Here is a 13,919-nt window from a genome sequence, read left to right as displayed (position 1 = left end):
TGGTGTTCGGCTCAGGGGAGCACAGGTTCAAACCCCACTGCAGTCAGCATGTCGTTGTGTCCCTGGGCAAGACACTTCACCCCAAATTGCTCCTGTGGGGATTGTCCACAGTGTTATGTAAATCGCTTTGGATAAAAGCGTCTAACAAGTAATATGTAATGTAAAAATGTAATTTACAATATCAAGAACATTCTTTAGTGAATTACCCTTTGTTAGTTTCATATTATTGGAATAGTATTGCTGTATTAACAGTAATTTATCTTAACGAGTAAGTAGAATATGAATGTTATAAGATCGAGGGAATTGACATTAATAAAAGTAGGATATACTTTCCTAAAATACAAAGGAATAGCAAAACCCAATATAACATTGACTTTAAAATAATATTTAACTCATCTGCTACTATCTGAATCATCATAACATTTGGTTTTGAATTTGAATGTTAACATTAACTGCCTCCTCCTGCTTCGTGCCAAACTGGGAGGAACTGATCCTGTAAAACGTTCCCAAAGCCAATAGGACACGAGGGGGCGGAGAGAAACGAGTACGAAGAGCTAAAGTGCTAAAAAGGAAACTCATTAAACTTTGCCTAGCTCTGTCAGAGGACGTAGAAAGAAATAATTCAAGACAAGAACATTGGAATTGGACCTGATTTCGGGGTGAAACAGTCTTCCGTCTGAGCCGTGCGCATTTACGCACTTGGAGAGTTGGAATTGGACAATTTGGCAACTTTTTACGCGCCAATATGACAAAAGAGAAGTCATTGACAGATATTCCTCGCAGTCCAGCAGGCAGCGAAAGCCCTTTATCCAAGCATGGATCAGATTCAGAGTCCCCAACCTCCCCAGCTGGGTCAGAGGCCCCAGAGCCAGCGCGCAAAATTACGCACGAACCGGAGAGCAGCGTGAAGGCTGATCGCTTCCCCGCGTGCATCCGTGACGCCGTGTCGCAGGTGCTGAAGGGATACGACTGGTCTCTGCTGCCGGTGCCGGCTATGGGGGAGCGCGCGCTGAAGAGCCAGCCTCACGTGAAGCGGCCGATGAACGCCTTCATGGTTTGGGCTCAGGCCGCGAGGAGGAAGCTGGCGGATCAATATCCTCACCTGCACAACGCGGAGCTCAGCAAGACGCTGGGCAAACTGTGGAGGTGAGTAGTGAAGATAAATTATTCTCCAGTTGGACACGTGAGAAGTCAGTATTGAATGCAAAGTCGGAACCCCCCCCCAGTTAGTGTACCCATGGTTTCTCCTCAGCCCATTTCATTCCAATTGAACATTTTACCTTTTTTGAAAATATGACAATTCCTCTGATTTAACGACTTTAAACCCAACAGTACATTGACGTGATTAAGCATAATAATCTCTATTAATGTGTTGACATTTTGAATAAATAAAAAAAGATTGAAGAGAACTTGCAAAAGAGTAGTATAGGGAGAGGGTGTGTTGGTTTTGTTCTTTCCTGCACGTGGAAGAAAACATGGTTTGCACTTATAATACATAGTTAAATTAGCACTGATGTTTATTACAGATTGGACTGGCTGTCTGGTACAATAGCACCTTTGTTTTACAAAATAGTGTACTAGACATTGTTTATTTCCAGCAAAACATAAACAAAATACGAAATCAATATTTAACTTAAACTTAAACAGCAGATCCTAATAATCTGTATTTGACTATAAGGTTGCGTCTGCGTGTCAATGACGGTATTGCTGCTGCTGCTGCTCCCCCGTCACACACCGCACCTCCAACGTAAAGCCTTAGCCCCGCCCCCTTCACCTGAGCAAAGCACACCTCTCACTGAAACAGACAAATGCATTAATAAAGGTTCCAAATAAATCAAAAACAAAATGTACTTAAATGCGGCTCCTACAGTGGGTATGAAGATTCAATAGAGGGTCTCAACTTTAACTAATGACAAGTGAACAAGCTATCAACTATGACTGCAGACCACAGTTCTCTCCTCAGTGGATTTGATCCAAAATAAGAATTGTGACAAAAAGTGACAACTCTTCTGATTGGTGGGAAAGTAACCTATGAGCAAAAAGCGATTAAAAAAAAGAGGTAATATCAGATAGTGTGTGTTTTGTGCATGTCCAGTGCAAAAACATGGTTTGCACTGAAACCCTATACCATGTAACAGTATCCTTCTTTGAATGAGCCTGTGCGTTTTAGTTATATATTGTTTGATTTTTTTTCAAGAAGCATTTTCTCGTGAAAGTGGGACTCATTCTCTGCTGTTGGATAGTTTAATATATAACTGCTTCATACAGCTCATTATGTATCCAGCTGTCAGATAGGGAATACAAATTATAGAGCAGTAAATCGTGCACAATGTGAATAAGCAGCCCTTCTCATTTCTCATTTCCTGGCTGTCTGGTATTCTAGACGCTTTAACGTTTTTACAACAGTGAGAGTACCTAAGAAAAGTCAAAATGTGTGTATTTTGACATTAGACGTGCCTTGTAGACTTGTTGTACGTGCATGGATGTAAAGGTCCTTGAATAACCCACCATCTTCCTTCCTCAGACTCCTCTCTGAAACAGAGAAGCGTCCCTTCGTCCAGGAGGCTGAGAGGCTGAGGATGCAGCACAAGAAAGATTATCCGGACTACAAGTACCAGCCTCGGAGACGCAAGAGCACCAAACCGGGTCAGGGGGACGGCAGACCTGGACTTGTCCTGCTGAATCAGCAGCAGGGCCCGTATAAGACAGAACCAGGAGACGAGTACCATCAATACCATACTGACAAAACAGGTGAGAAACCATCTTTACACCGTTTAGGGCAGCTCGAAATGACATGTTTGTTACTTCACTTAGTCAATATAATGTCAGAAAGCAGTGAAACATGTGCATTCCAGTTTCTCAAAGTCCACGCTGATGTCTTTTGAAGTCTTTTATTTGCAGTCCAAAACCTCAAAGGCATTCACTTTAATTTGATATAATAATAATAATAATAAAAAAGAGAATATTTTTGCACAAAAAAATACTTATACAAAATACTATGATGAACATTTTGAAATAAGTAGCAACACTTTTAGCTTCTTCTAAAACAAACTATCTTTAAACCTGCCAACGATTAATTTCTGTTCTCTGTTTTCCAAGCAAGTCTTTGTATGTATGTCCATGATGGTTGGGAGTGGTTCGCCATCAGGTTGCATGTTGGACTTCCTTGGAATAATTGATCAAAACCATTGTGGCTCAACTTATAGACACTTCAATAGCATCCACAAGTCAATGGGATCAGTTTGAGGTCCAGTATCTTGCCTTAGGACACTTTAACATGTGGATTGGTGGAAGCTTCTTTTCCGCTGACGCACAGTTGCCTTTATTGCTTGTAAATTAATTGGTGAATCCTTGGTGTTTCCAGGTCAGTCTCACGGACCTCCAACGCCTCCAACTACTCCGAAAACAGACCTCCACATGGGGAACAAACACGAGCGTCCTGCAGACACCTCTACCTCCACCACAGGGGGCCGTCAGAACATCGACTTCAGTATCGTGGACATCTCCGAGCTCAGCCCCGACGTCATCAGCACCATCGAGGCCTTCGACGTCAACGAGTTCGACCAGTACCTCCCTCCCAACGGCTCCGCTCTCCTCACCCCGACAGATAGCACCGCCCACGGACACGGCACCTTCCTCCTGCCCAGCCTCCACCCTCACAACGCTGCCAGGGCGCCGAAAAGTGGGACTGCATCCTCTTTAGCGTGTCGTGAAACCCCCAGGCTCCACGAGGACACCAAGCCTCAGATAAAAACTGAGCAGATGAGTCCAGATCACTACAGCAGTTCCTCCACTCCTCCACAATCTGATTACACGTCCTTTAGTTCAGGCTCAGCCTCCAACACCCACCAATCTGACTTCAGTGACCTCCAGGGCTCCGGTTTCTACAGCAGTGCTTTCTCCGGATACCCCGCGGCCGGTCTGTATCAGTACCCGTACTTCCACTCCTCCCGCAGGCCTTATGTTTCACCTCTTATCAACAGCTTGGCCTTGGCACCACCTCCACACAGTCCTCCTCCATCAGTCTGGGAGCAGCCGGTCTACACAACACTCAGCAGGCCTTGAAGACGAGGACACTCCCTGCAGAAGCTTTAGATATGGACCAACACGTCACAGGACAGAACAGTAGCTGCTTTGTTGACCGGTTTTAATTTAATTCTGAAGGGAAATGCCGATGACAGTAACTGTTGTGTTGTGCATTAATATACAGTTACATTTGTTTATTCTCAAGGATTTTTTTTATATGATCGACAAAGATTCAGTGTTTTGAGTCTTTTCTGTTTGAGGCATGACATTTGAAACCTCCAATAAAAAGTCAGTATGTGATTCGCTACCATTTGAGCTAAGTTCTTCACTGCTAGAGATATTGTGTCTGTTTTTAAATAATATAGGCTCTACATCAGGGGTTCTCAAAGTGCGGCCCGCGGGCCAATGGCGGCCCTCGGAAATGTTTCTGACGGCCCGCGATAGTTCATGTGACACGCTGAAATGCATGCGTTATATTTTAATCCTCCATGGTTGTATCTAGTAAGAATTAGAATGGAATTTCAGAATGGTAAAACTGCGCCCCCTGGGTTGTCATTCCTAAATTATGAATGACAGCTTGTGGAAAGCTTGCTAGACTACTGGTTGCATGGCAACTAGGCATCTCGCGAGTTGCGGTAATTATTATACAATAAAGAAAGGATTTGTTTTGGAATTATTTTGTGTTCCGTTTTTTCTTGGGCCCTCAATCCAATATTGGGAACCTACATTGGCCCTCACTCATCAACACTTTGAGAACCCCTGTTCTACATTAATAACAGAACGTATTAAAGGCAGCTGGTTCTGCTGTCAATCACCCCAGATGGGACTCGAACCACAGTCCCTGGCTTAGGAGGCCAGTGCCTTATCCATTAGGCCACTGGGGCTCGCAATGCTGCAAAAATGCCCACAATTTGTGTTTTAAATGAGAAAACAATGGCATCTCTTATCTTTCAACCGGTTGAGTCCGGTGGTTCTCTCTCAATCAATTTTGCACCAAAGAGAGTTCTGTTCCAGTACAGTGCTGGTGTGAGTATGATTTCAACTGCTAACCTGTTAAAGGTGGGGTAGGTAAGTTTCAGAAACCGGCTCGAGATACACCTTTTGTTATATTCCATGGAATGCTCTTAACATCCCGATAGCAATGAATATCTGAAGTGCTTTGACAACAAACCCATTAAAAAATGTCATCTGTAGAAGCCGTGATACTGTAAAAAGTACAACCAATCCGATTGGATGGCCTATCTGCCTGTCAGCCTTCCATCGGGGCACAAACTTATCTCATGCCCTCATTGGTCATGTGCACGTTCGTGTGTGTTGGAGGAGGGGCTCTGTGAGGAAGTGGCAGATTTTCTCCGGTTGTGTATTTTCAAATTCTAGCGATCTCGAGCCGGTTTCTCAAACTTTAACCTTTAACTTTTCCACCGACATGACGTCCTCTTTTAACTCCTCCCAATCACCCCAGGTGGGACTCGAACCCACAATCCCTGGCCTAGGAGGCCAGTGCCTTATCCATTGGGCCACTGGGGCTCAAAATGCTGTATTTTTACCGGTTCTATAGACATTCAGCACCAACGTAAAGCGATATAAAGTCAAGTTGGTCAGTCTATGAGAAAAATAACCGACTTCCAAACTCCTGTTACTTCTGGATCCAACAAAACTGCAGCCTCAAGGCCTCAAATGATGAAACCAATGGATGACGACCTCCACTTGTTATTTCCCACTGAAATGTGTAACCATGAACCAACTGTCTTTTGTACCAACCAGATGCCATCATTTATGTGGCAGCTCACAATTTAACCATTATATGGCCAACCCTAACCCGAGTGCTTGGTTCGGTAGCGGCCACATGTGCACCAACGTAAAGCAGTATTCTGCTGTCAATCACCCCAGATGGGACTCGAACCCACAATCCCTGGCTTAGGAGGCCAGTGCCTTATCCATTAGGCCACTGGGGCTTTACATCCTGCTTTTTGTGGGTCCAATAAACTAGATATCTATGTGAGAAATTACCCTACTTCCAAGTGTGTCACTTTCACCCAAAGCAACTCACAACGAGTGCATTCAACCATGAAGATATACACTCTAAATCAGGGGTCTCAAACTCAAGGCCCGGGGGCCAAATCCGGCCCGCGACTTCATTTTATGCGGCCCCGCAAGAGCTTGCAAAGAATATAATACATGTATTATAGGTTACATGACGATTTACAGAAGCAGGTTGCCCATAAACTACATGTCCCACAATGCATCTCGTTTTGTGACAAGCACACTGAAGAGACTTGCAATTATTTGCCCTGGACTTCTGCTTTCAGACGTAGTTAATTACTAAGTTATTATCCTATCCGATAATAATCCAATTCAGAGGCAATAATGTCATATAATACAATATCTTATATATATTACATATTTATATAGTTACAACCGGCCCTTTGGGTGCAACATTTATGCGAATGTGGCCCGCGATGAAATTGAGTTTGACACCCCTGAGGGATTCCTACGAGCACAAGGTATATACATTCCTGTTTCTCACACAATTCGGTCTGAAGGTGCAGCTGAATCACAACATTAAGCGAGGCGTCAGAGTCCCTTCCCTGAGCAGACAACATGTCGTCCCGCTCTTACGGCTGTCACTGTCCCTCTTCTGCTGCGTCTCCAGTTGTTTCTCGTTGTTTCCAGTGCAGCAGCTGCTCCTGCTGGCTTCCCGTCAGGAGATTATCTGATTTCACAGTCCAGGAGCTGACGGACAGCACAGCTGGATTGGGTTTTCCAAACACTGAGCTGTAAGAGAAATGCTACTTTGATTCACGACCCGGAAAAAGGCTTTGACTTGTCGACATGACCACTGCTTGATTTAAAGGGGAGACTCGATAAATGTGAAGGGCATTTTTTTTAAACGTAAAGATATCACCATGAAACTTCCCCTATTGATAACTTATACTAAGACAATACTTTTTTGTATTGCAAGTTTTCTGAAGTTAAATGTTTAAATATGCATATGAGTCGTTTTGTTGTCAAGGATTTGTACAGAAGGAATTTCAAAATGTTATTACTCCATAAATCAGAAAATGCTATTAGCTGTCTTAAAATAAGGCCCTTTTCACATGTTTTTGTGATAAAACGACGTATAAATCAGGCTCTAAACGACATTTCAATGAACCCTTTGTTAAAAAGCTTCAGAATATAGATAGGAGAAATGTTTGGTGGGTATAAGTGCTTCTGAATTAGAGATGAATGGTAAGAGAGTATAAAAGCCCGTACATGTTGCACTACAGACAGATGAATACAATAATAAACTAACAGATAATATAATGAAACTTCTTAAGGCAATTATGTTCTTATAATTAGGCTACAAGTTTAACATTTTTATTTTTTGTTAAATATGCAAATGAGGCATTATTTTATGCTAACTTTTGATGAATTTAGGATAATTATACACGCAAAAATAGTTTAAAATATATTTTAAATGTGTATTTTTTGTTTTCTTTCCACTAGTCTGCAATATGGCATGTGATGTTAGCCGAATATAACTTGAAAATGGACCGTTGCATGAAGCGTGTCGCCATATTAAGCAAGTCCTACACTCGAGAAACTTCCAAATAAGTTGTTCCTAAGATTTTCAGCTCAGTTTTCGAATTAATAAATGTTTCCTCGCCCACCTTATTATCTCTGGGACAAACAGGTGTCTGTTGGGATGACGACCCACAGTTTCCCCCCACTTCCTGTTTGGGTTCATGCTGCAGCTCAGTGGATCACTGTCTGGTGAGTGGTGACCTGCCTGCCAACGACAACTCGACTACAGACAGACGCCCATTGATGCAATACACACACCGTTAGGGAGGGGAAGTGTGTGTGCAGAGGTGGGAAGTAGTGGAGTACAATTATCTTCATTACTGTACTTGAGTAAATGTGTCTGGTATCAGTACTTTATGACTTTTTACTTTCTACTTACATGTTGAACACAAATACCTGTACTTTCTACTTCTCACATGTTGAACACAAATACCTGTACTTTGTACTTCTTACATGTTGAACTCAAATACCTGTACTTTCTACTTCTTACATGTTGAACTCAAATACCTGAACTTTCTACTTCTCACATGTTGAACTCAAATACCTGAACTTTCTACTTCTCACATGTTGAACTCAAATACCTGTACTTTCTACTTCTCACATGTTGAACTCAAATACCTGTACTTTCTACTTCTCACATGTTGAACTCAAATACCTGTACTTTCTACTTCTTACATGTTGAACTCAAATACCTGTACTTTCTACTTCTTACATGATGAACCCAAATACCTGTACTTTCTACTTCTTACATGTTGAACACAAATACCTGTACTTTCTACTTCTTACATTTGAACTCAAATACCTGAACTTTCTACTTCTTACATGTTGAACTCAAATACCTGTACTTTCTACTTCTTACATGTTGAACTCAAATACCTGTACTTTCTACTTCTTACATGTTGAACCCAAATACCTGTACTTTCTACTTCTCTCATGTTGAACTCAAATACCTGTACTTTCTACTTCTTACATGTTGAACCCAAATACCTGTACTTTCTACTTCTTACATGTTGAACTCAAATACCTGTACTTTCTACTTCTTACATGTTGAACTCAAATACCTGTACTTTCTACTTCTCTCATGTTGAACTCAAATACCTGTACTTTCTACTTCTTACATGTTGAATTCAAATACCTGTACTTTCTACTTCTTACATGTTGAACTCAAATACCTGTACTTTCTACTTCTTACATGTTGAACTCAAATACCTGTACTTTCTACTTCTCACATGTTGAACTCAAATACCTGTTCTTTCTACGTCTTACATGTTGAACTCAAATACCTGTACTTTCTACTTCTTACATGTTGAACCCAAATACCTGTACTTTCTACTTCTTACAGGTTGAACTCAAATACCTGTACTTTCTACTTCTCACATGTTGAACTCAAATACCTGTACTTTCTACTTCTTACATGTTGAACACAAATACCTGTACTTTCTACTTCTCACATGTTGAACTCAAATACCTGTACTTTCTACTTCTTACATGTTGAACTCAAATACCTGTACTTTCTACTTCTACATGTTGAACTCAAATACCTGTACTTTCTACTTCTCACATGTTGAACACAAATACCTGTACTTTCTACTTCTCACATGTTGAACACAAATACCTGTACTTTCTACTTCTCACATGTTGAACTCAAATACCTGTACTTTCTACTTCTTACATGTTGAACTCAAATACCTGTACTTTCTACTTCTTACATGTTGAACTCAAATACCTGTACTTTCTACTTCTTACATGTTGAACTCAAATACCTGTACTTTCTACTTCTCACATGTTGAACTCAAATACCTGCACTTTCTACTTCTTACATGTTGAACTCAAATACCTGTACTTTCTACTTCTCACATGTTGAACACAAATACCTGTACTTTCTACTTCTCACATGTTGAACACAAATACCTGTACTTTCTACTTCTTACATGTTGAACTCAAATACCTGTACTTTCTACTTCTCACATGTTGAACCAAATACCTGTACTTTCTACTTCTCACATGTTGAACCAAATACCTGTACTTTCTACTTCTTACATGTTGAACACAAATACCTGTACTTTCTACTTCTTACATGTTGAACTCAAATACCTGTACTTTCTACTTCTTACATGTTGAATTCAAATACCTGTACTTTCTACTTCTTACATGTTGAACTCAAATACCTGTACTTTCTACTTCTTACATGTTGAACTCAAATACCTGTACTTTCTACTTCTCACATGTTGAACTCAAATACCTGTACTTTCTACTTCTTACATGTTGAACTCAAATACCTGTACTTTCTACTTCTTACATGTTGAACCCAAATACCTGTACTTTCTACTTCTTACATGTTGAACTCAAATACCTGTACTTTCTACTTCTCACATGTTGAACTCAAATACCTGTACTTTCTACTTCTTACATGTTGAACACAAATACCTGTACTTTCTACTTCTTACAGGTTGAACTCAAAATACCTGTACTTTCTACTTCTTACATGTTGAACTCAAATACCTGTACTTTCTACTTCTTACATGTTGAACTCAAATACCTGTACTTTCTACTTCTCTCATGTTGAACACAAATACCTGTACTTTCTACTTCTTACATGTTGAACACAAATACCTGTACTTTCTACTTCTTACATGTTGAACTCAAATACCTGTACTTTCTACTTCTTACATGTTGAACTCAAATACCTGTACTTTCTACTTCTTACATGTTGAACTCAAATACCTGTACTTTCTACTTCTTACATGTTGAACTCAAATACCTGTACTTTCTACTTCTTACATGTTGAACTCAAATACCTGTACTTTCTACTTCTCACATGTTGAACTCAAATACCTGTACTTTCTACTTCTCACATGTTGAACTCAAATACCTGTACTTTCTACTTCTTACATGTTGAACTCAAATACCTGTACTTTCTACTTCTTACATGTTGAACTCAAATACCTGTACTTTCTACTTCTCTCATGTTGAACTCAAATACCTGTACTTTCTACTTCTTACATGTTGAACTCAAATACCTGTACTTTCTACTTCTTACATGTTGAACTCAAATACCTGTACTTTCTACTTCTCTCATGTTGAACTCAAATACCTGTACTTTCTACTTCTTACATGTTGAACTCAAATACCTGTACTTTCTACTTCTCTCATGTTGAACTCAAATACCTGTACTTTCTACTTCTTACATGTTGAACACAAATACCTGTACTTTCTACTTCTTACATGTTGAACTCAAATACCTGTACTTTCTACTTCTTACATGTTGAACTCAAATACCTGTACTTTCTACTTCTTACATGTTGAACTCAAATACCTGTACTTTCTACTTCTTACATGTTGAACTCAAATACCTGTACTTTCTACTTCTCACATGTTGAACCCAAATACCTGTACTTTCTACTTCTTACATGTTGAACTCAAATACCTGTACTTTCTACTTCTTACATGTTGAACTCAAATACCTGTACTTTCTACTTCTCACATGTTGAACTCAAATACCTGTACTTTCTACTTCTTACATGTTGAACTCAAATACCTGTACTTTCTACTTCTTACATGTTGAACTCAAATACCTGTACTTTCTACTTCTCACATGTTGAACTCAAATACCTGTACTTTCTACTTCTTACATGTTGAACTCAAATACCTGTACTTTCTACTTCTTACATGTTGAACTCAAATACCTGTACTTTCTACTTCTTACATGTTGAACTCAAATACCTGTACTTTCTACTTCTTACATGTTGAACACAAATACTTGTACTTTCTACTTCTTACATGTTGAACTCAAATACCTGTACTTTCTACTTCTTACATGTTGAACTCAAATACCTGTACTTTCTACTTCTTACATGTTGAACTCAAATACCTGTACTTTCTACTTCTTACATGTTGAACTCAAATACCTGTACTTTCTACTTCTCTCATGTTGAACTCAAATACCTGTACTTTCTACTTCTTACATGTTGAACTCAAATACCTGTACTTTCTACTTCTTACATGTTGAACTCAAATACCTGTACTTTCTACTTCTCTCATGTTGAACTCAAATACCTGTACTTTCTACTTCTTACATGTTGAACACAAATACCTGTACTTTCTACTTCTTACATGTTGAACTCAAATACCTGTACTTTCTACTTCTTACATGTTGAACTCAAATACCTGTACTTTCTACTTCTTACATGTTGAACTCAAATACCTGTACTTTCTACTTCTTACATGTTGAACTCAAATACCTGTACTTTCTACTTCTCACATGTTGAACCCAAATACCTGTACTTTCTACATCTTACATGTTGAACTCAAATACCTGTACTTTCTACTTCTCACATGTTGAACTCAAATACCTGTACTTTCTACTTCTCTCATGTTGAACTCAAATACCTGTACTTTCTACTTCTTACATGTTGAACTCAAATACCTGTACTTTCTACTTCTTACATGTTGAACACTAATACCTGTACTTTCTACTTCTTACATGTTGAACTCAAATACCTGTACTTTCTACTTCATACATGTTGAACTCAAATACCTGTACTTTCTACTTCTTACATGTTGAACTCAAATACCTGTACTTTCTACTTCTCACATGTTGAACTCAAATACCTGCACTTTCTACTTCTTACATGTTGAACTCAAATACCTGTACTTTCTACTTCTCACATGTTGAACACAAATACCTGTACTTTCTACTTCTCACATGTTGAACACAAATACCTGTACTTTCTACTTCTTACATGTTGAACTCAAATACCTGTACTTTCTACTTCTTACATGTTGAACTCAAATACCTGTACTTTCTACTTCTCTCATGTTGAACTCAAATACCTGTACTTTCTACTTCTTACATGTTGAACTCAAATACCTGTACTTTCTACTTCTTACATGTTGAACACAAATACCTGTACTTTCTACTTCTTACATGTTGAACTCAAATACCTGTACTTTCTACTTCTCACATGTTGAACTCAAATACCTGTACTTTCTACTTCTCTCATGTTGAACTGAAATACCTGTACTTTCTACTTCTTACATGTTGAACTCAAATACCTGTACTTTCTACTTCTTACATGGTGAACACAAATACCTGTACTTTCTACTTCTCACATGTTGAACTAAAATACCTGTACTTTCTACTTCTTACATGTTGAACACAAATACCTGTACTTTCTACTTCCTACATGTTGAACTCAAATACCTGTACTTTCTACTTCTCACATGTTGAACTAAAATACCTGTACTTTCTACTTCTTACATGTTGAACTCAAATACCTGTACTTTCTACTTCTCACATGTTGAACTCAAATACCTGTACTTTCTTACATGTTGAACTAAAATACCTGTACTTTCTACTTCTTACATGTTGAACTCAAATACCTGTACTTTCTACTTCTTACATGTTGAACTCAAATACCTGTACTTTCTACTTCTCACACGTTGAACACAAATACCTGTACTTTCTACTTCTTACATGTTGAACCCAAATACCTGTACTTTCTACTTCTTACATGTTGAACTCAAATACCTGTACTTTCTACTTCTTACATGTTGAACCCAAATACCTGTACTTTCTACTTCTCACATGTTGAACCCAAATACCTGTACTTTCTACTTCTTACATGTTGAACTCAAATACCTGTACTTTCTACTTCTCTCATGTTGAACTCAAATACCTGTACTTTCTACTTCTTACATGTTGAACTCAAATACCTGTACTTTCTACTTCTCTCATGTTCCAAACAGCTGGTTCCTTTAGTCTGAATGTGTGTTGGTGCGTGGTCATTATTCTTTAGAGTCACTGCGTGCCTATTGGTTGGAACACGATCCGTGTATCCATCACTTCCTGGTCTTCTCTAAAGAAGAGGGACCAATGGAAACGTTGTCATGTTGCCGTTGGTCACCATGGAAACATTCATTAGCTAACAATGACATTATGGTTCTATTAATATAAAGGGAGGTCAGGTACTCTTTAAAGCAGCTGCTAGTTATGGGTACTTTTTACTGAAGGACACTTCAAAGCCTCTTTACTTTTACTTGAGTAAAGAAGTTTAGTCAGTACTTCTACTTTCACCAGAGTACTTTAAACACGAGTATCTGTACTTCTACTTGAGTAAAGGATGTGTGTACTTTTGCCATCTCTGTGTGTGAGTGTGTGCGTGTGTGTGTGTGTGTGTGTGTGTGAGAGTGGCGAGATCATCAGGTGACATTCACACACAGAGCAGGTCACACACACTTTCTCCCGCTGCACAGATGTCCTTTAACAGGTGACTGAAGAGCGCCATCTACTGGTGTATAAAATACATCTTACCTTCTTAGTTAAA

The 13,919-nt window shown here is 39.3% G+C and overlaps 1 protein-coding gene and 2 non-coding genes across 3 annotated transcripts; 1 reads left to right on the top strand and 2 right to left on the bottom strand.

Annotated features, from left to right (window-relative positions):
- Positions 1-624: 624 nt before the first annotated feature.
- LOC117444754 (transcription factor Sox-8-like) lies at positions 625-4,240 on the top strand. The gene is made up of 3 exons (XM_034080179.2): positions 625-1,146; positions 2,525-2,751; positions 3,365-4,240. The coding sequence occupies exons 1-3, from the start codon at positions 746-748 to the stop codon at positions 4,063-4,065; spliced, it is 1,329 nt and encodes a 442-aa protein (XP_033936070.1). The 5' UTR covers positions 625-745; the 3' UTR covers positions 4,066-4,240.
- A 1,240-nt stretch (positions 4,241-5,480) lies between these two features.
- Positions 5,481-5,553, bottom strand: trnar-ccu (transfer RNA arginine (anticodon CCU)). The gene has a single exon. It is a non-coding gene; the product is annotated as a tRNA-Arg (tRNA).
- A 355-nt stretch (positions 5,554-5,908) lies between these two features.
- On the bottom strand, positions 5,909-5,981 carry trnar-ccu (transfer RNA arginine (anticodon CCU)). Its single transcript has one exon. It is a non-coding gene; the product is annotated as a tRNA-Arg (tRNA).
- Between the last annotated feature and the right edge of the window lie 7,938 nt (positions 5,982-13,919).

The sequence above is a fragment of the Pseudochaenichthys georgianus genome, unplaced genomic scaffold (assembly GCF_902827115.2).
Source record: "Pseudochaenichthys georgianus unplaced genomic scaffold, fPseGeo1.2 scaffold_924_arrow_ctg1, whole genome shotgun sequence".
Lineage (NCBI taxonomy): Eukaryota > Metazoa > Chordata > Actinopteri > Perciformes > Channichthyidae > Pseudochaenichthys > Pseudochaenichthys georgianus.
This window is presented reverse-complemented; position numbering and strand designations above follow the sequence as displayed.